We start from the raw sequence: 21997 nt of genomic DNA, 5'->3' as shown, positions 1-21997 counted from the left end.
CATACAAAGAGCCTTCCTTTTTGCTACGAGCAACAATCATGCTTCCTCGGCTAAGTTTCCATTTTCCATCTCCAAATTGGTTGTTCATTCCAGCATCATCTAACTTACCGACTGAGATAAGGTTTAGTCGCATTTCTGGCAGATGTCTTACCTCCTTCAGCACAAGTTTGTTTCCATTTTCTGTCGTCAAAGTCACTTCTCCTATGCCCAAAATTTTGCTTGTGACATGATTACCCATCTTCACTAGTCCAAAGTCTCCTTTTTGATAGATGAGAAGAATCCCTCATGAGGAGTAACATAGAAAGATGCTCTGGTATCTACTATCCAAGTGCAGTCATCAAAAGAAATATTTAGATAGTTTACCTCAGTGATAAGGAACACATTCTCATCATTTGCCGCTGTTGTGGTCTTTTCTTCCAACTTCTTTTTGGGATCTATCACATCAGGGTGTATAGTTCCATTCTTCTGATCTCTTTTCAGGAATCTACATTCTTGCTTCTTGTGGCCATCTTTTCCACAATAAAAGCATGTCAAACCTTTGGAACGAGACTTAAATCTTCCTCGTGACTTTTCACGTTTTCCTTTGCTTTTGTGTTCACTCCTTCCTTTATTCTCAACAACGTTGGCTTCTAAGTGACTACTCATTCCTCTTTCTTTCCTTCTGGACTCTTCATTCAACAAACTGTCTGTAATGCTATCCAGCCTGAGCTTTCCATCTGGTGTTGAGTTAATGAGAGTGACCACCAATGTGTCCCAACTCTCCGGTAGAGAACTAAGGAGTAGAAGAGCTTATAACTCGTCATCTATCTTCATATCTATCTTCGTATCTGCCTTCATTAATTGGTTCACAATACCTTTGAAGGTGTTGAGATGCTCGATCATATTCTGGTCGTCAGAATACTCCAACTTTACGAGTCGCCTGACAAGGTGAGCTTTATTTCTCAGAGTCTTCTTTTGAATCATAGATTCAAGCTTTGTCCATAACTCATACGCATCGGTATAAGTCGATACATGCTCAAACAAACTTTTATCGATGTATTTTCGAATCATAGCCACTGTTTTACGATTCAGAATCTCCCAATCTTTTTCGGTCTTTCCTTCTGGAATTTCCAGATTTGTGATCGGCTCATACAAATTCTTGCAGTATAGATGATCTTCCATCATCGGCTTCCAGTAGGAGTAATTATCCGCAGTTAGCTTGAACATGTCTCCTTCCATCTTGAGTTTCACAGGATTCTGACTTTTTTCGAACTGGTGGCTTTGATACCATTGTTGGGAAACAGCTGTATTTGTTCCCTCCTCTGCTAACCCAAAATGGGCACTATGCGGAAGCGTAAAAATAAAAGTGTATGCGTAGGGAAAAATAACACCAGAAATTTTAACGTGGAAAATCCTCTCGGAAAAAACCACGGGACCTAGTCCAGAAAATTATCTCCACTATGAAAGTAGGATTACAGTGTTTCTCTCACTCTCTGAGGATCTCTCAATAAATCTCACCCTCTCGGATGGTATACAAAAAAAACTCTCTTTTGCACACTCACAGTTTCTACTACACAGTGTCTTTCACCTCTCGGTGATGTTTCTCTCTTCACGGTAGTACCCGTGACTTTCTCTCTTTCTCCTCTTGAATTCTTTCTTCACCGTTTGATTCTTGGTGAGTTGTTTTTTGTTGCACATTTTGCATTCATTTTATAATGAATGAAGAAAAAAAGGACAAGAAACATGATTGGTGCATTGGAGCAATTTATGGAGCTTTAGTGAAGGTGGAAGACATTCTTCCTCAATATATGGTATTTGAAAACATTGACCTTTTTTTTGTATGTGGATGAGTCTCATTTTTGTTTTTATCCAACAAAAATTAATTCATAAAATTAATTTTTTATATATATTATTCTATTTTAATTAAATTTTTAGATAAAGAGAGATCTTTACATGAAAACAAAATGAAGTTTATCCAATTTTGTACAACTCAAACAAATTTAAACATATCTTAACAGAAATAATGCACCGTGGAAAATAAATGAAAGAGGTGAATAGTATTACGATAATACAGAATCTAAATTTTTTATTGATATTATTTTTATTTTTTTAAATACAAAATTTTATATTTTTATGATTATTTTATCTTTATTAAACGAATATAAAAGTGAATAAACAATGATACACTGTTCTCCTTTATAGTTAATGCCATTTTGTTTATTGAAAAAATAAGTGAGGTGATGAGATATAGCACCCGTGCTAACATTTTCTCCTTTTCACTGTTCATTGATGTGAAACATCCCTTTGTTTTGTTTTCCTCTCTACTCCACCACCTCCTTTTTGGTTCTGAAAATCATACACCCCTGCTCTGACACAGAGACCCAATTGACCAAAAGTCTGAAAAAGTTAGGTAAAATGCATTATGACTTTCCATTCCTTTTCTTTAATGCTTCTTCAACGCTTTCTGTGCTTCTTTTCAAACTTTTCTGCCGTCTAACTGACCCAAAATCACATTTTTACGAAAAATGACTTTCTGGTTGGCCTTAGAATGCCGAGGTTTTATTTGAATGGTGACTGTTGAGCATAGAGTTCAGCTACCTGCAATGTTAATGGTAATGGGATCTTTACTTTCTGTTTGGTATCTCACTGCTTCTACGTGAATTCAGTGCTCTTTTTCACTTCCTTTGTTACTTTTTATTTTCAAATGGTTACTATTGATTGCTTCATCCTCACGCTGTTGTAAAATGACCCCTTTTCTTTATTTGACCATCCTCTCTCCTGAAGTGGGTCGTTTTTTAATTTGCATTCAGATTTAGTAGTCTTTCCTTCTTGTTTTTCCAGTATTTAGTTTTGGCGCGTGGTGTTCATATCAACAGTTTTCACCTCGTTATTTGTCTTTTTTATGTATGCTGTTACAGTTTGGTTCATTTTACCGAGTGTTGAAAAATTTTGGAGGTTGGGGTCTTCCGAGTTATGGAAAGCAGTGACCTTCCAGTGATCATTTGAAGCTGAACACGTATATTATCTCTTTTGGTTTTTGAAATGGAATTGCATAGATATTGCCGTATGGCTTTTGTGCAATGGAGTTTCCTGGCTTGGTTTGTTTTCTTTTCTGTGGGACTTGAGACCCTAGCCAATTCTTGTGACCAGCATGATTTGTTGGGCCTGAAGGAATTTGCAGGCAATCTTACAAAAGGGTCTATCATCACAGCATGGTCAGATGGTGTTTTCTGCTGCAAATGGGTTGGAGTTGTTTGTGAAGATGTGGTTGATGGAGGTAGTAGAGTGTCCAAGTTGATTCTACCTGGAATGGGTCTTAACGGCACAATTTCAAGTTCTTTAGCTTCTCTGGATCAGCTGAAAGTGCTTGATATTTCGTTCAATCGTCTCCAAGGTGGATTGCCTTCCGAGTTCTCTAATTTGAAGCAGTTAGAAGTTCTTGATTTGAGCCATAATATTCTGTCTGGACCACTTGTTGGGGTACTCTCTGGTTTGCAATCCCTTCAGATACTGAATATTTCTAGCAATTTATTTGTTGGAGACCTCTTCCAATTTGGGGGATTACAACATCTCGTTGCTCTCAACATAAGCAACAATTCATTCACTGGCCAGTTCAATTCTCAAATTTGCAGCTTCTCCAAGGGTATTCATATTCTCGATATATCACAAAATAATTTTTCTGGTGGTCTTGAATGGTTGGCAAACTGCAGCACATCTGTCCAAGAGTTACATTTGGATTCCAATTTTTTTACTGGCTATCTTCCTGATTCCTTGTATTCAATTTCAGCATTGGAGCAGCTCTCAGTCTCTATGAACAACCTCTCCGGTCAGTTAAGCGTGAAGCTAAGTAATCTCTCAAACCTAAAATCTTTAATAATTTCTGGAAATCGGTTTTCTGGGGAGCTCCCTAATGTTTTTGGGAATCTTTCGGACCTTGAACAGCTAATAGCGCACTCCAATTCATTTTCTGGATCATTACCTTCCACCTTGGCCTTATGCTCAAAACTTCAAGTTCTTGATCTTCGGAATAATTCTTTGACAGGTTCTGTTGGCCTTAATTTCACTGGGTTGTCTAATCTTTCCACGTTGGACCTTGGTAGCAATCATTTTAATGGACCCCTTCCAAATTCTTTGTTCAATTGCCATGAATTGACAATGTTAAGCCTTGCAAAAAATGAATTAACAGGCCAAATCCCTGAGAGTTATGCGAACCTCACTTCACTTTTGACTATGTCTCTGTCAAACAACAGCTTTGAGAACCTAGCTGGGGCGCTTTATGTACTGCAGCACTGCAAAAATCTCACAACTCTTATCCTCACAAAGAATTTCCGTGGTGAAGAAATTTCAGAAAATTTAACGGTAAGCTTCAAGAGCCTTGTGGTGTTAGCACTTGGAAATTGTGGTCTCAAAGGCCGTATTCCTGTTTGGCTGTTAAATTGCTCGAAATTGGAAGTTCTCGATTTTTCATGGAACCATTTGGAAGGCAGTGTCCCTTCTTGGATTGGTTGGATGGATCATCTGTTCTACTTGGATTTGTCAAATAATTCTCTTACTGGAGAAATACCAAAAGGTTTGACAGAGCTGAAGGGCCTCATATCCCTAAATTATCATATATCAAGTCTCTTTGCATCTGCTGCTATTCCTCTCTATGTCAAGAGAAACAAGAGTGCTAATGGGTTGCAATATAACCATGCTTCGAGTTTCCCTCCATCAATATACTTGAGCAATAACAGATTAAGTGGAACAATATGGCCTGAAATAGGTCGTTTGAGAGAACTTCATATCTTAGATTTAAGCAGGAACAACATCACCGGCACAATTCCCAGCTCTATCTCTGAGATGAAGAATTTGGAAACACTAGACTTATCTAATAATAATCTATACGGAACTATTCCTCCATCATTTAACAACCTCACATTCTTGTCTAAGTTCAGTGTGGCATATAATCACTTGTGGGGAACAATTCCAGCTGGGGGACAATTTTCAAGTTTCCCAAATTCAAGTTTTGAGGGCAACCTGGGTCTGTGTGGGGAAACATACAATCATTGTAACAATGAAAAAAATGTCGACATTTCCACTCCTTCCTCGGGTAAATTCGGTAAAAGCAGTGTCCTTGGCATCACAATTGGTTGTGGAGTGGGCCTTGCACTACTTATTGCAGTTATTCTGCTAAGAATGTCAAAGAAGGATGAGGATAAACCAGTGGATAACTTTGATGAGGAGCTTAGCTGGCCAAACAGGGTACCTGAAGCAGTTGTTTCTTCAAAATTGGTTCTTTTTCAGAATTCAGATTGCAAGGATCTCACAGTTGAAGATTTGATAAAATCTACCAACAACTTTAACCAAGAAAACATAATTGGTTGTGGTGGGTTTGGCCTTGTCTACAAGGCAAATCTTCAAAATGGCAGAAAGGTAGCTGTGAAGAAACTTTCGGGATACTGTGGTCAGGTGGAACGAGAATTCCAAGCAGAAGTGGAGGCACTCTCTAGAGCTCAACATAAGAACCTTGTTTCACTCAAAGGTTATTGTCAGCATCTTAATGACAGATTGTTAATTTACTCCTACTTGGAGAATGGAAGTCTTGACTATTGGTTGCATGAGAGTGAGGATGGAAATTCAGCTCTAAAATGGAATGTAAGACTCAAGATAGCTCAAGGTGCAGCTCATGGACTAGCTTATTTGCACAAGGAGTGTGAACCACATATTGTGCACAGAGATATTAAATCTAGCAACATACTTTTGGATGATAAATTCGAAGCTTATTTGGCTGATTTTGGTCTTTCAAGGCTACTTCAACCCTATGATACACATGTTTCAACAGATTTAGTTGGAACTTTAGGATATATTCCTCCAGAATATAGTCAAGCACTGAAAGCAACATTCAAAGGTGATATTTATAGCTTTGGTGTTGTTCTTGTTGAGCTTCTCACTGGTCGAAGGCCTGTAGAAGTCATTGTGGGGCAATGCAGCAGGAATCTAGTGTCTTGGGTGTTTCAGATGAAATCTGAAAATAGGGATCAAGAAATTTTTGATTCAGTCATTTGGCATAAGGATATTGAGAAACAGCTCTTAGAGGTACTAGCTATTGCTTGTAAATGTATAGATGCAGATCCAAGGCAGAGACCCCATATTGAATTAGTTGTTTCATGGCTTGATGGTGTAGGATTTGATGGCTCTGAATAGTCATCATCTTAAAATCGCAGCATTCATGACATCTATCTGATTTTTGTTTGTGTATCATTGAGTCAGGAAATACCAATATAAGGCATCTTTGTAGTATGGTGGTGGGATATTCCCATATTTTTATAAGGATGCATTTGTTACAATATGACAGAAATTTCATGCAAGAGAATGCTGATATAATTTGCAGGGTAAACAGTTGTATTGACATATTAAAATAACAGAAACAAACTTTAATTCTATTAGTTTTGTTTGAATATCATTCATGGATAAAGTAATTGAACATGTAGATAACTGATCTAGTTCAATCAGCTTGTCATTTGTTAGTTTGTTATTATGTATAATTATCTCACCTGATCTTGTTAAAAGATTTATAAGTATCCTTAGGAACTAAAACATTATTTAGAGTTAAAAGTTCCATTGTTTGCTTAGTCACTTAATTCTTGCAGTTGCCAGTCCAATGTAACAAAAAGATATATTCACCCTAAAATGATGTTCTACAATGACATGATCTTTTTGATGTCGTGAATGACCATTGCGTACAACATAAGTAGAATTAAAATTAGGAATATCAATGTCATATTCACAAAACAATATCACACCTTTCAATAAATTTTGTCAAATAAAAACAACATATTAAATGATCATTAGCATCACCTTTTTGAGAATAAGTTGATCCATCCACAATAATTTTTTGAAAAATCAAACAATTATTATTTAATTTGCAAATCTTTAAATTTATTTTCCAATTTTTTATGTGCGACATCTAATTTTTCAGACCCATTAAGCAATTTAAGAAAAGTTTTTTGTAGATCATTTCACAAGTTTCAAAACTAGAGCAACTTACTTGGCTTGCAGTGTCATCAATATTAGTCATCAAGCACAAGTTGGCTTCTTCATCGGAATCACTTGACTAGTTGAGCTTGAGTCATTATCATTCCAAGTTATATAAGTCTTCTTTTTCTTGTGAATTTTTTTTTCTTTCTTTTCTTCACTTTTCTTGTTGTTTGGACAATCAACTTTAACATGTCCTTTTTCACAACATTTGTAGCTTAAGGAACATCCTTGATTTTCTCTCTTGTCACTTCTAAACTTTTCTTTACCCTTAACTTTCATGAATTTAGTAAAACTCTTGATCATGAGACTCATATGCTCATCATCATCAGAGTCATCATATATTCTTGAGTTTTTTCCTTTAGAAACCTCTGTTTTGAATGCCAAGGTCTTCTTCTTTTTTCCTTGGTCTTCTTTTGCGGTTAATCTATTGAGCTCAAGCTCATGCTCACGGAGCTTTCCAAATAATATCGTCATGGACATTGAAGATAAGTTTTATGACTCTGAGATTGCAGTCACCTTGGGTTGTCAAGTCCTATCCAGAGATTTTAAAATTTTGACATTAATTTCATCAGTATCAAAGGTCTTACCCAACGATTGACAATGTGGGTAAAACGCTTTTGAACGTCTGCTATGGTTTCTCCAAGTTGCATTCTGAACATTTCTTACTCTCGGATTAATATATTCTTTCTTGCACGCTTTACATCGTCTGTACCTTCATGAGTGACTTTGAGAACTTCTCACATTTCCTGTGTTGTCTTACAAATATATTTTTTATAGAATTCATCAAGCACAGAGTAGAAGAAATAATATTTCTAGCTTTTATATCAAATTGTTCTCTCCTATTTTCCTTAGCCGTCCAAGACAAATAAGGTTTTTCTTGTTCAATACCATCCACAGTTCTAGTTGGGATAAAAGGACCATTTTCAAATGCTTCCCAGATGCCTCTATCAACAAACCCCATAAATATTTGCATTCTGACTTTCCAGAAAGCATAATTATCACCTGTAAAAAGTGGTGGTCTGTTAATGGAAGCACCTTCAAAATATACTTGGTTATACCAACCATTTTCATAAAATTTGAAAAATTATCAAAGCAAGCTCTGATACCAATTGTTGGAATTAGTATCGCGCATCGAAATGTTTTAAAGAGTGTGATAAACGGACAATTAGCAAGAGGGGAAGGGTGAATTGGTTCTTTTAAAATTTTGGTTCTCTTATAAAACTTTTATCAAACAGTTTATGAATAAAAGGATGAAGAAATAGAGAAAATCACACAAATGATTTTATCCTGGTTCGAATCAAAAGATTTTATTTCCCGTCATTAATCACTATAAAAGAGTGATTAACTTTTTCTCTAAAAATCAATTTCAAATTATAATGAGAATAATACAACAATTAAGAACAAAATACACCTTCCTTCGACACATGATGGAATGAATATCAGCTCAATCAACTTGCAAAGAACCGCTTGCACCTTTAGACACAATAACCACAAGCTTCTCCTTTCTCTAGACTTGATTAAGCTCACACTTAAACTAAAGAACTTTCTCATAACAAATTTGTGCCCTCAAATGGTTTAGGTGTAGTTTAAAAGGTTTAGGAAAGTTCTATATATAGGCCATGGGTTAGAAAATGAAAAGACAACTCACAACTACTAGTGATAATCGATTGTCACAAGTGATAATCGATTGTTTCGAGCTGTTATAGGTTTTGGCAAACATGATAATCAATTATCCTTAATGATAATCGATTATTGTCGAACCCTGGACAATATCAAAACTTGAAGTGATAACTGATTATCCCCTATGATAATCGATTATTGTCAAGACAAACTCTTTTTCGCTTTTGCTTGTGATAATCGATTATCCCCTATGATAATTGCTTATTGCCGCAAGAAATCACAAAGTTATGAAACTTCTGAGTGTTTACAATTGAAAAAAAAATCTTATACAAGTGCTTTCTACAATGAATGCTTTTAACATTTAAAGTATTAGATTCTTCAAGTCTTCAAGTGCATCATCATAAAAATCACTTCAAAGCATCAATGCTTCTCATTGGTAACAAGTATACTAGTGGATAATTTTTATGAACTTTATCCTCCAACACCTACAACAAATAGAAAGGAACATGTCCCTAGGGAGCCAAGAGAACGTAGAAGAGTCTTCTAGGAGTTTTAAAGAAAAACCAAGGGAAGGGACATCTACACACACTTGCACTAGTGATATTAAGTTTTTTATATGTCTTGGTATAGGTCACATAACATCTCAATGCCCACTAAAAAGACTATGATTCTTAGGAGTGATGATATTTATAGTAGTCAAGATGAGAAAAGTGAGAGTGAAGAATCTAATGAGTCCAAAAGTGATGATGCTTTCCCTTGTGATGAGGACTTTATTATGATGAGAAGGATCCTCAATAATCAACCGAGTCCACAAACACTAACACAAAGAGAAAATATTTTTCATACAAGATACAAAAATTTTAGAAAATACTTGTTCTCTAATTATAGATAGTGGATCATGTTCCAATTGTTGCAGCACTAGGTTGGTCGATAAATTGTCATTGATAGTCTTGCCCTATCTAAAACCTTATAAACTTCATTAACTTAATAAAGATGGGGACTTGACCGTGAATTAATAAGTAAAGGTAAAGTTTTCCATTGGCAAATAATAAGATAGTGTTGTATATGACACAATGTCTATGGAAGCATGCCATATCTTATTGGGGAGGCCAGGATAATTTGACAAGAAAACCATGCACAATGACTTCAACAACGAGATTACCTTCATACACAAGGAAAAGAAATTTGTGCTTCATCCTTTAGCGCCTTCAAAAGTGTTTCAGGAGAGAAAAATCGAGAAAAAAAAGTCCTCAAAATCTCCAAAAGTTAGCTAATGATGAACAAGAGGTAGGGAGCTTTGAGTTCCTTCCCCCGAGGTCATTAAGAAGGAGAACATTTTTAAAAAAATTATTAAAAAGAGTTCTTCTAGTTGAACAACCTTATACCTTCTTTTGTGTAAAGCAACACTCACATGCACTGCCACTTCTCTAGAGCATAAGAAGCTATGTCTTGGATTAAAAAACCTTTTCAAAGAATTTGAAGATATATTTCCAAAGGAAGAACCAAAAGGACTACCATTTTTTAGTGGAATAGAGCATCAAATAGACCTTGTATCTCAGGTTAATCTACCAAATAGACCAACTTAAAGGACTAACCCACAAAAGACTAAAGAGATAAAATCTCAAGTTCAAGAGTTGTATGAGAAGGGTTGGGTTCAAAAAAGTCTTAACCCTTGTGCTATGCCAGTTCTATTAGTACCTAAGTAAGAGGACAAGTGGAGAATGTGTTGTGATCGTAAAGCCATCAATAATATTATTATTAAATATACACTCTTAGACTTGATGATATATATGCTTGATGAGTTACATGTGTCCACTATATTTTTCAAAATTTATCTTAAGAGGGGTTATCACCAAATAAGAATTAAAGAAGGTGATGAGTGGAAAATCGTTTTTAAGACCAAATTTAGACTATATGAGTGGTTATTGATGCCTTTTGGCCTTAATAATGCATCTAGTACATTCGTGAAATTTATGAACCATGTCCTTAAGGATTGCATAAGTAGGTTTGTAGTACTTTATTTTGATGATATCTTAGTGTATCGTTGAAGTTTGCATGAACATATAAGACACTTGAGAGTTATTCTCTCCACTTTGAGGGACAACCAACTTTTTGAAAATGTAGTCAGATGCACATTTTTGTGTAAATAATGTACTGCTTTTAGGTTCATTGTCCACAAAAATGAGGTACATGTTGACCCCGAGAAAATCAAGGTCATTCAAGAATGATCTACTCCTAAAAATGTTGGAGAGGTTAAGAGCTTCCGTGGATTGGAAAGCTTTTATAGGAGATTTGTTCCTAACTTCTTAAGTTTAGCTTCACCCCTTAATGAATGAGTTAAGAAAGATGAGTCTTTTATTTGGGATGAAAAACAAGAGTGTGCATTCAACTAATTTAAGGAAAAACTCACCAATGCATCCATTCTAGCCTTGCTTGACTATTTAAACACTTTTGAGCTAGAGTGTGATGCATCAAGTGTTGGCATAACTATAGTGTTATTGCAAGAAGGTCATCCAATTGCTTACTTTAATGAAAAACTTCATGGTATCTCCCTCAACTACCCACCTATGACAAAAATTTGTATGCATTAGTAAGAGCCTTTCAAACTTGGGAACATTATTTAGTGTCCAAGGAGTTTGTGTAAGACCTAAGAAAAATGAATTTATGAAAGGATGGTTTGGACGTCAATTAAATTTATTAAAATAAGAAATAATATGTTAAACACAAGTGAAGCGTAACATAGTTGGTTAAAGTTCTTTCTTATGGGTTAGTGGTCATGAGTTTATTCTGGTTATGTGCATAAAATATGTTTTAATTATTTTTATTATTTTGTTAATTGACGTGTTAAATGTGCATATATTTATACGATTTGTTATGCATTGTTATACTAAAGATGAATGTGATAGGTGGATTGATTTGGTGTGCTTGGGATAATGTGTTTGAACCTTGACTAAAATAGTTGTTTTTTTAGTTTTTTTCGAGTTACGTAGAAGTGAGGAGTTATAGGTGAATACATTAAATCTGAACAAAGTACAATAGGTATTGAGCATAAGTTAATGTGAAAAATAGTCTAAGTGTGAGAGACGTAGGTTAATGTTAGCTTTGAATTTCTTTTTTTTTTTTGCTTTTGTTGGAGTGTAATAGTAAGAGACATGTTGTGGGATTAAGAACGTAAAGAGATGAAAGAAATATCTATGCTATGCTATGCTGTAAGGTAAGGGGTGCTAATATTTTATGTTTTGATATGTGAAAAGATAAGGCCATAATTATGTATGGATTCGACATGCGTTCTAAGTTATATTTGGAAATGTTTGGGAGCATGTTAGACGTGAATTTTGTTATTATTAGTACTATTTGGTGAGCTTGCATAACTTTGTGTTGGTATGGAATAAAATTATATATTTTATTAAAAATGACTTTTTAACATATTACATTATTATTATATTATTAATTCATGCTTTTTTTTATAAGATCAAAACTAGGTATAAATAATTTTATAAAAAAGTAAATGTTTAAAACTAATATATTATTAATCTGTTTTTTATAACAATTAATTAATTAATATCATTTATATAAATAATATATTTTTTTTAACTTCATCAAATTTATTATTTATATAAATATTATACTAATATTTTTGTATTAAATTTTGTGATAAAATTTATGATTAAGAAAATATGGGTTTATTGTTAGAAAAGTAAATTTTAATAAAAATATTCGTATAACATTTACATCAATAATAAATTTTAGGTTTAATGTCTCCTTAGGTTCCTATTTTTGTTCAGAATTTGAAATAGGTCCCTTTATTTTTTGGCGTCTGAATTAGGTCTTTACTTTTGTTAATTTGATGCAAATAAATCCTTTCCGTCAATTTCATCAAACGGCGTTAATGAATGTGTGACGTGACCTTACACGTGTCAATACTGTCCTCATGCCACGTCACACATTCATTAACGCCCTTTGTTGAAATTGACGGAAAGGATTTATTTGCATCAAATTAACAAAAATAAGGACCCAATTGAGACGCCAAAAAATAAAAGGACATATTTCAAATTCTGAACAAAAATAGGGACCTATTGAGACATTAAACTTAAATTTTATATCAATTTGGAGATGAACAATATTATTTCATTTTGAGAAAAATTAAAAATAAAATAAATCAAATAAACATATCTACGAAAGTAAATTGAAATTAAAACAACCATACTTAACACATACTTAACAGCCAGATGTTAACAATATTATATCATGTGTCAGAAACAATGCAATTTGTCACAAAGAGTGTCATGTATCACATAATATATGACACATGGCAACAAAATTCTTTTAAAAAAGTTTAAAGTTAAAAGATTTAAAAAAATCATATATTAACACATAACATACCGTTAACTAAGTTAACTTTTTAAAACGACTTTTACATTCAGACCAAACCTTTTTAAATATAAAGGCCAATTTAAATCTTTTCCACCAAAATAAATCAAAGCAAATAATTAAGCTTTTCATGATTTTATAATTTTATGATTCTATATTTCTATCAATTATAATTTTGGAAAATAAAAAATAATAACAACTTCAGAAACGGAATATAAAAATAAAAAACATCATGTAATAAAATGAACAACAAGAGATATTGAAAATTAACATAAGAATTTATAAACAAATTAAAATCAACCAATTAAAAATATATAATTAAGATGATATAGTATGTGGGCATAGAAATCAAATTACAGTTTATAACATAAAAACAAACATTTTCATCTTATTGGACACAAAAGTGAAAAAACTAAATAAATAATTTGGACGAAAAATCTGTGGGCAGGTTTTATACCATGGTTGTGAAGAAAATTTGTTGAGAAAACATTAAGCCAACGTGTTCATGTGATGAACTCAATATTTTCAAAGCAAAGCTTAATTGTGTTTTAATAAGAAGACGAATATTCTGATCCAAAAGCAGCTGCTTTAATCTGTCTTGATCCATTTACATTGTATGTGAATGTTTTCTCCATTTGTTCTGTTAAAGAGAAAGGACCACCACATCAATTTTTACCCAGTCTCATTTGCGACCTAGATTACTCTGTTTCAATGTTCTTAGCTTTACATATTTTCGATTCACATTTTTTTGTTTTGAAATTGTGTAGTTCGGCCAAGAAATAATTTTCTCCAAAAGCATGAATTTTTCAAAGATTGCGTGCTCTCTGTCGCGCTCATCAAGAGTATGTTTTCACTTTCCCTTCAATTCAATTGATTTTTTGCTGACAGTCATAAAGAGGCTAATTTCTATGGTGCTTTTAATTGGAGTGACAGAATTTATCACACGGTAATGGGAGATTGGGAAAGTTTGCGGGAATACCAGGGACGAATGCTTGGTCTGATGGAGCGGAATCGGTATTAGGGTTTGTTAGGAGTTATGTTTCTTCTGCCAGTGCTTCCCGTCGCAGTGTCTTTTCCAGTTTGGTTGATTTTAAATCTGTTGCTGCAAACCCTAGGGTTCGCCGATTGTTTTCCAGTGAAGCCCCAAAGAAAAAGAGTGAGTTTTATTGGGCATGCCGTGTGTTTAGCATGTGATTGAAGCTGCTTCAATTAGTTTTAAGAATTGAACTCAGTTTTTTGTTTGTTTGGCAGATTATGAAAAGTTTTATCCCAAAGAAAAGAAGGAAGGTCCGAAGGAAAATGACAAAAAATACGACTCTAAAGGTAAATATGGAATCTCTTGTGTACACCCTGTTATCTTCTGAAATAGAAAGATAACCGTGATAACTGGTGTAACGAGTAAAGTGGAGGGTGTATTTCTTGTAATTTATATGTTGAACTAGTTTTGTGCACGAGAGTTGATTAGTAGTGTTTATGTGCTTTGGGTTGTAAATACTCAAGGGATGTTTTGTTAGCGTTTCCTTGCTATAAGTTTATGCGTGGTTATCTGTCATTTTGGATCTTGACGACTTGATTGTTTGTCTATTGCCAGTGTAGATTTTTTAGTGTTGGTCTTTAATGCATGAACTTTCTTTATGATGGAAAGATGGAGAATGAGGTAGGATTCAATTCTATTGTCCATAGCCAAGGTTCTATTTTCTGTCAACTTCAAACTTTAATTACTACTTTACTGTGTATGGGGCATATTGGGTTTTGAAACTTGAGTTCCAGTCCCAAAATATGCTCTATCTCTCAGGGGCTGCATTAATTTACTTAGGGATCTGTATGTTTTTGTCCAAGAATTAATCATATTAATGTATTCCAGTTCACCGAAAGGGTAACACTAACAACTTTTGATACCTGGGTTCTCTATTTAACTTCAGACAACTCAAATGCAAACGCAGATGATCATGGAAGTTATCGGGTAGCTATCAAGATTGAAGTTCATACTCTAATCTCCTCATTATTGGTTATGGGGCTATTCATTTCATACACGTCTAGTCGTCCTCGTGAACAGCGGGAGGTAATCTCAATTTCTTTATATGTGCACAACCAGTCCTTGTTTTAATTTGCTTGAGAAGGTGAAGTTGGGTCAAGAACTCAATTCATGAATACTATCTGCATTCTATATGATGAAGATGAATGCAATGGTTTCTGATGCATGAGAAGTGAACCTTGTACAATTTGACTTCACAATTATCTTGATTTTATTGATAAAAGGGGGGAATTGTTTGAGTTTCTTTCGGCTGTCTTTGTTGCCCGCTGGTGGTCACTGGCCGTTGGCGGCCCCAAAAATTTCATCTTTTATGAGTATCTCAATGACTAGTCCTACTCCCCTAATATCAGATATTTCTAGTGCCTTTTTAGTTGTTTTCCACCATCCATTGCCGTTGTCTGCCGCTGGCCACCGTCTGCCGCCATCATTGTCGGTATAGTTTAGTTCGGCGACCAGTAGATATGGATCGCCTCCTCGATTAACGGTCAACCTTGTCGGAATCGGGACGAACCTCTCGTCCATGCGCCACCTTTCTCCAAACAGCCTCGGGAACATGTTCGTCACGCGCCACCTTCCCGGTGTCGGAATCACACCGTGCCACTATCGGTCATCTCGTCGGACCTCCCTCTCTTTGTTCGAGCCCTCCATAGCAGCCATACCAGAACAGAACCCAAGCAGTCTCTCACACTAGCTTTTGGTGACACCATCCATCACGAGTGGATTGTGAATTCGTCCTTGCACTAGCTCCTTTCGAACCAGGATGCATCAACCATGGAAAACAATTGGGAAATCCCAATTTCTCTGTGAAACCCTAAAATCGAAAAATTTCCAATTCTTTTTGTTTTTTGTTTTTCAATGGTGGAACCATTTGTTGATTCTTCATCACCCTCTTTGCACCACTTAAGTACCACCAATAAAAGCCACCCAAGTTCATTCAATCAATGACTTATAACACAATCCAATCATGGTTCCTCATGGTGCTCTGGTTTCTGCCAGCACCACTTGCTTTCATCTTCTATTTCTTGTGCACCACTGTTGCGTATTTCTCTATGCTCTTTTTCTGAACCTTCACCATGACTAAACTGTATAGACCCGTTTTCTCAAAATAAGTCCTAGCTGATTTGGCCCTTTGTTCATGGTAGCTATAAAAAGAAATTGAATCCCAAAAGTATGCAGGGCCTTCACGATTGGTAGTCAGAAATCATGTTTGGGAACAATTTCTCACCCAAACATAATGAAGCTTTTGGGTTACTGCTATGACGATGTGGAGTTTCTTCTTGTGTATGAATTCATGCCAAAGAGAAGCTTGGAGACTCATTTATTGTTGGAGAAATAATAACACATATCCTTTGTCTTGGGACACTCGACTGAAAATAACTATTGGTGCAGCTCGGGGTCTATCTTATCTTGCTATCAACTATCTCTATCAATTTTCAGCTAATCAAGGAATTTCACCACCTAGTCATGAGTTAAAGGTTGGTCATGGCGTGACGGGAAATGTGTTTCTGGTGAGATTTAGAATTTCAGTCAACAATCTCACCAGCCCCTTTCATATGTGTATTGGTATGTTTTCTTTGAAAAAATTGGACTCTTCATTCAGTTATTTCAATGGGTCAATTCCCAATGATTTTGGAAATCTGTTAAGTCTTGAAAGAATCTCATCAGCTACTTCAATGGCGTGAGGGGGAGTGTGTTTTTGTGAGATTCATAAATTCAGTCAACAATCTCACCAGCCCCTTTCAGATGTGTATTGGTATGTTTTCTTTGAAAAAATTGGACTCTTCATTCAGTTTCTTCAATGGGTCAATTCCCAATGATATGGGAAATCTGTCAAAGTCTTGGACATCCTTCATTATTTTGTCAATCAGTTACATTGTACAGTGCAAATCAAAGTCTCCATTGTCACTTAGTAGCCATGTGTGTCACTCGTAGCAACATCACTACCAACACCATAGTCTTCTTCTTCCTTGTATACGGGTTCTCATTGCCTCTCTAATTTTTTCGAACCCTTGCATCTCTTGTGGAAAAGTCTTCTGAAGAGCTAGATCTTCCACCTTCACATTCAGTCATCGATGTGCCATCATTTCCACCGTTAGCCGTGAGGGGGAGTATGTTTCAGCCACTGTAGGCCCCCATTAGTTACTGATGGCAATTTAGTCCTTGTAATTTATCGCTTTCAGCCATTACAAGCTCTTATTCATTATTGATGACAATTTAGTCCCTGTAGTTTGTCGCTTTTAGCCACTATAGGCCCATCCTTACTTGATGGCAATCCAGTCCTTATGGTTTGTCGTTGTCTACCACTGTGGGCCATCATCCACTTTTGATGGAAATCTCCTTTGTCAAACTCATCCTAATTGAAGTTTCATGGTGCTAGTTGAAGTTTCGCGGTTGTCCATTGTTGTCCAATATTATTTTCCATTAAGCTGCTTTTAGTTGTTCGTCAATCTGTGTTTCCACTTTTGCTATCTGCTGACCACAATCATCTGTTTGCGGTACACTCTTGAAGACGGGTCATATATTTCAGAAGGAGTCTCTTTGGCTATGCTGGTTTGTGAGTCCAATTTGGTTTATAGACATTCTCTCTCGATGGTTTGAAGCATACATGCATCCTGTTTTAAGCCGAAGTTCTATTGTCTCATTCGAGACAAGTTGATTTTGTTGGATCAAATGACCAACTTACATATGTATTGACCAAGTTCCTAAAAAGATCTCAGATTGAGTTTATCTATTCCTAACTTGGTTCATACAATCTGTATGCTCCAACTTGAGGGGGAGTGTTAGAATAATTAGGTCTTATGTGAGTTAGCTGTGTGTGAGTTGTGTATTAGTTGGGTATGAGTTGTGTGATAGTGTTTTCCATTTTAGTCTTAGTTGTCTTTCATTGTTATATCCTATAAATAAAGGATGAAGAAGGGTGAAATAAGCTCTTCACTTGTCTAATACAGATCCACTTTTCTCTGTTTTTAATCTCAATAGTTAGTAATTATAATATTGATGCTGCCAAAAGTACCTTTCATGACTGAAAATGTGTGTGTATATCTGAGATTAGCTTTATGCTGCTGGCTGTAGCCCTCTAAAAAAAGAGCTCTATTAGGATAGACTTTCATATATTGCAAATCTTTATTTGGATTTGTTATTTAACAATGGTTGATATTTTTCTAGATCTCGCATGCTCAAAGGGTGTCTTCGGATTATTATTAGGATGTGAATTCAACCATGCCCCTTTTGGCTATGTTTACTTTAATTTCATTCTTATCATCCTTATGACATTGATCAAAATTTGATTCTTTGCAGATTAGCTTTCAGGAATTTAAAAATAAGCTCTTGGAACCGGGATTAGTAGACCATATTGCTGTCTCAAACAAATCGGTTGCCAAAGTATACTTAAGGAACTCTCCTCGCAACCAAACAGATAGTGAAGTAGTCCAAGGGACCCTGCCTGCAAAAGAATATGGAGGCCAGTATAAATATTACTTTAATATTGGAAGTGTTGAGTCTTTCGAGGAAAAGCTACAGGAAGCGCAAGAAGATCTTGGCATTGACCCTCATGATTTTGTGCCTGTAACTTATTCTGCTGAGATGGTTTGGTACCAGGAACTGATGAGATTTGCTCCAACACTGTTATTGTTGGGATCTCTCCTGTACATGGGAAGGAGAATGCAAGGTGGACTTGGTGTTGGTGGAGGTGGTGGCAGTAAGGGTGCCCGTGGAATATTCAACATAGGAAAAGCCCATGTTACAAAAGTAGACAAAAATACTAAAAATAAGGTTGGGAGATTTCTGTTTTTTCTGTCAATGACACGACTGATGTTTCTTGTATTTGTTTTAAAATGGCATGTCCAGTTTTAATTATTTCCTTGAGGGGTGGAGTGCTGGTAAGTGACTTAGCAATAAGTTCATTTAAAACCAATATTTACCTTTTTTTGTTTCTCTTTGTTTAGATATATTTTAAAGACGTTGCTGGCTGTGATGAGGCAAAACTTGAAATAATGGAGTTCGTCCACTTCCTCAAGAATCCAAAGAAATATGAAGAACTTGGTGCAAAAATTCCAAAAGGTGCTCTTTTGGTTGGTCCTCCGGGTACTGGAAAAACACTTTTAGCAAAAGCAACTGCAGGGGAGTCTGGGGTGCCATTTCTTTCTATATCTGGGTCTGATTTCATGGAAATGTTTGTTGGTGTTGGACCATCAAGGGTGAGAAATTTGTTTCAGGAAGCAAGGCAATGTGCTCCTAGTATAATATTTATTGATGAAATTGATGCAATTGGTCGAGCAAGGGGGCGTGGTGGTTTTTCTGGTGCAAATGATGAGCGTGAAAGTACATTGAATCAATTGTTGGTGGAGATGGATGGTTTTGGAACCACTTCCGGAGTTGTTGTTTTAGCAGGAACGAATAGACCTGATATCTTAGATAAGGCCCTTCTTAGGCCTGGGCGATTTGACCGCCAAATAGCAATTGACAAACCTGATATTAAAGGTCGTGACCAGATATTTCAGATCTACTTGAAGAAGATCAAACTTGACCATGAACCATCATATTATTCTCAAAGGCTTGCACCCCTTACTCCTGGATTTGCTGGAGCAGACATTGCTAATGTCTGTAATGAAGCGGCTCTGATTGCTGCAAGAAGTGAGGTGACACAAGTCACAATGGACCATTTTGAGGCAGCAATCGATAGGATCATTGGTGGTTTGGAAAAGAAGAACAAGGTATGTCTTTATAAGTTTTTATTCTCTTTTGGTAGGCTTGTGCTGTGAGTGGAAGGGCGGAGCTGGATGTTTTAGATTATAGAACTAAAAGTCTTGCATATAGTAGGAAGCCGAATGGAGATATAAGAGAGCTGAATGTTTAAGTTTAATTTAATGCATTAATGATTCCCATGTTATCAATAGTGGTCCGGGTGACTGTTATTGCAGGAAAGCGGGTAGAGTGCAGCGGTGATGCACAACAAATTTGTTCCGTTGCGTTACACAGTCGCGGGTCCTTAGGTTTCATGGTGTAGTATTATCATTTCTCATCGTTGGTCCTACATTGGAGTCCAACATCATATTTTCATGTGGGCTGCTTTGTAAATTATAATTTGTGGACAGTTATTTACTGTAAAATGATAAACTGCATAATAACAATAGTATTAATAATATATAAAAAGAATATTTTAGTCATTGCTTATTATACAATAAGCATAAAGCATAAAATATGATATAGTACAAATAATAGTAATAGAAATATAATAATTTAGCAAATTGTATTAATAAAAACTAAATTAAACATATTATATCGTATAGCTAGCTAAATAATAAAATTTGAAATAATATAGTAATAATAGTAAATATGTACACAATATATATATATATAATACAAACTGCATACATATAAGAAAACTGATATACTCAGGGTCCTTTTGTCACTGTTTGTAATCTGCAAAAATATATTATCTTAAGATTTTGTTGAGTTAAAACTTTGTAATGCTGAAACTGGCATGCTACTTTAAAAATTAAAATTTTAAACTGAAGGGTATTTGAAACTCTCTTTGCCTTTTCCGTTATTGCTTAGTGTTTCTCTCTAATACCTATGTTTCCTAACCAGGTAATAAGCAAGGTGGAAAGGCGTACTGTTGCGTACCATGAATCAGGGCATGCTGTTGCAGGTTGGTTCTTGGAACACGCTGACCCCTTGTTAAAAGTAACTATCGTTCCACGTGGCTCAGCCGCTCTTGGATTTGCACAATATGTTCCAAGCGAAAACCTTCTCTTGACAAAGGAGCAGCTTTTTGATATGACTTGCATGACACTTGGTGGTCGGGCTGCCGAGCAGGTAGTTTTTTCGCTTTTCTTAACTTTCTTTCTCTCTTCTATTTCTCTTCTATATGTTTTGCTGTATGGCTATGGCTATTTCTTTCTATCTTGAAAGAATTTTGTGGTTCAGTGCATTTAAAGCTTTTAGGTAAAAATCTTATTACTGTTATTTTTCTGTTTTTGAATGGTTTTTCCTTGTCTGATGCTAAGCGCTTTCCAAGGTCAAAAGGCATGAAAATGATGTTTCCTTCCCCTGTCACTGCAGGTTCTTGTAGGGAGAATATCAACAGGAGCACAAAATGACTTGGAAAAAGTTACCAAGATGACATATGCCCAAGTGGCAGTTTATGGTTTCAGCGACAAAGTGGGTCTCCTTTCGTTTCCTTCAAGAGAGGAATCATTTGAGATGTCCAAACCATACAGCAGTAAAACTGCCGCAATTATCGATAGCGAAGTGCGCGAATGGGTTAACAAAGCATACGAAAGAACAGTAAATCTAATCGAGGAACACAAGGAACACGTTACTCAAATTGCTGAATTGTTGCTTGAAAAAGAAGTACTTCACCAGGAGGACTTGCGGAGAATTTTGGGTGAGCGACCATTCAAGGCTATTGAACCCACCAATTATGATATATTTAAGGAAGGCTTTAAAGAAGAGGAGGAAAAAGTAGCAACAGAAAGTACCATTGTAGATGTGCCTGAGGAAGGTGGCGGAACTTCTCCGTTAGAGCCCCAGGTTGTTACCAGATAGTCGCCAAATTTATGTTTCTTATTGTACATGACTTAGTTTTTCTTTTTCAATTTGTTATAAGTGACAAACCAAACTCACATGCTAACTGCTAAATAAAAAATCTATATTTAATTTTTTTATACTTGCACAATTTGCATGTTTGGTTTCCATTGTTACTGTTCTTCTATTCTCATAGGTTATCGAAACTAGCAAGCTCAACACTTGTTTAATTTATTTGTGTACTAGCGATATCGAGATGATGTCGGTCATATAGATCGATATTATCACGGATTGGTTGCTTAAATAACATTACGTTATTCGCATGCTACATAAAATGCTAATTAGAAATTGGGACTTTTTGATCAAGTTAATCTAACATATCCAGGTAAAAATTTATTAAAATATTATAATTAAGTTGATGTTTATAAAGTAAATACTGTTACTTTA

General features: G+C 35.5%; 1 protein-coding gene and 1 pseudogene across 5 annotated transcripts; both read left to right on the top strand.

Moving 5' to 3' along the window:
- Positions 1 to 2397: 2397 nt before the first annotated feature.
- Positions 2398 to 6305, top strand: LOC124825489 (phytosulfokine receptor 2 pseudogene; annotated as a pseudogene).
- Positions 6306 to 13449: 7144 nt separating this feature from the next.
- Positions 13450 to 21692, top strand: LOC124825487 (ATP-dependent zinc metalloprotease FTSH 10, mitochondrial-like). Of its 5 annotated transcripts, XM_047298099.2 has the most exons (9): positions 13450 to 13601; positions 13755 to 13829; positions 13921 to 14143; positions 14239 to 14310; positions 14910 to 15049; positions 18320 to 18793; positions 18967 to 19734; positions 20612 to 20839; positions 21086 to 21692. In XM_047298099.2, exons 2-9 carry the CDS (start codon positions 13785 to 13787, stop codon positions 21569 to 21571), a joined length of 2436 nt encoding a protein of 811 aa, XP_047154055.1. In that variant the 5' UTR covers positions 13450 to 13601; positions 13755 to 13784; the 3' UTR covers positions 21572 to 21692. The 5 variants fall into 5 exon arrangements, with proteins under 5 accessions (XP_047154055.1, XP_047154056.1, XP_047154054.1 ...); XM_047298100.2 differs by lacking the exon at positions 13450 to 13601 and having other exon boundaries at positions 13614 to 13829; positions 14931 to 15049; XM_047298098.2 differs by lacking the exon at positions 13450 to 13601 and having other exon boundaries at positions 13614 to 13829.
- The last annotated feature ends 305 nt before the right edge of the window (positions 21693 to 21997 follow it).

The sequence above is a fragment of the Vigna umbellata genome, chromosome 9 (genome assembly GCF_029865625.1).
Source record: "Vigna umbellata cultivar VRB3 chromosome 9, Vumbellata_1.0, whole genome shotgun sequence".
Lineage (NCBI taxonomy): Eukaryota > Viridiplantae > Streptophyta > Magnoliopsida > Fabales > Fabaceae > Vigna > Vigna umbellata.
This window is presented reverse-complemented; position numbering and strand designations above follow the sequence as displayed.

Excerpts from the sequence above, each read along its gene's own strand:
- LOC124825487 (XM_047298099.2), top strand. The coding sequence starts at position 13,785 with ATGAATTTTTCAAAGATTGCGTGCTCTCTGTCGCGCTCATCAAGA. Across the intron at positions 18,794-18,966 it reads ACAAAAATACTAAAAATAAG|ATATATTTTAAAGACGTTGC; the intron begins GTTGGGAGATTT and ends CTCTTTGTTTAG. Across the intron at positions 19,735-20,611 it reads GTTTGGAAAAGAAGAACAAG|GTAATAAGCAAGGTGGAAAG; the intron begins GTATGTCTTTAT and ends TTTCCTAACCAG.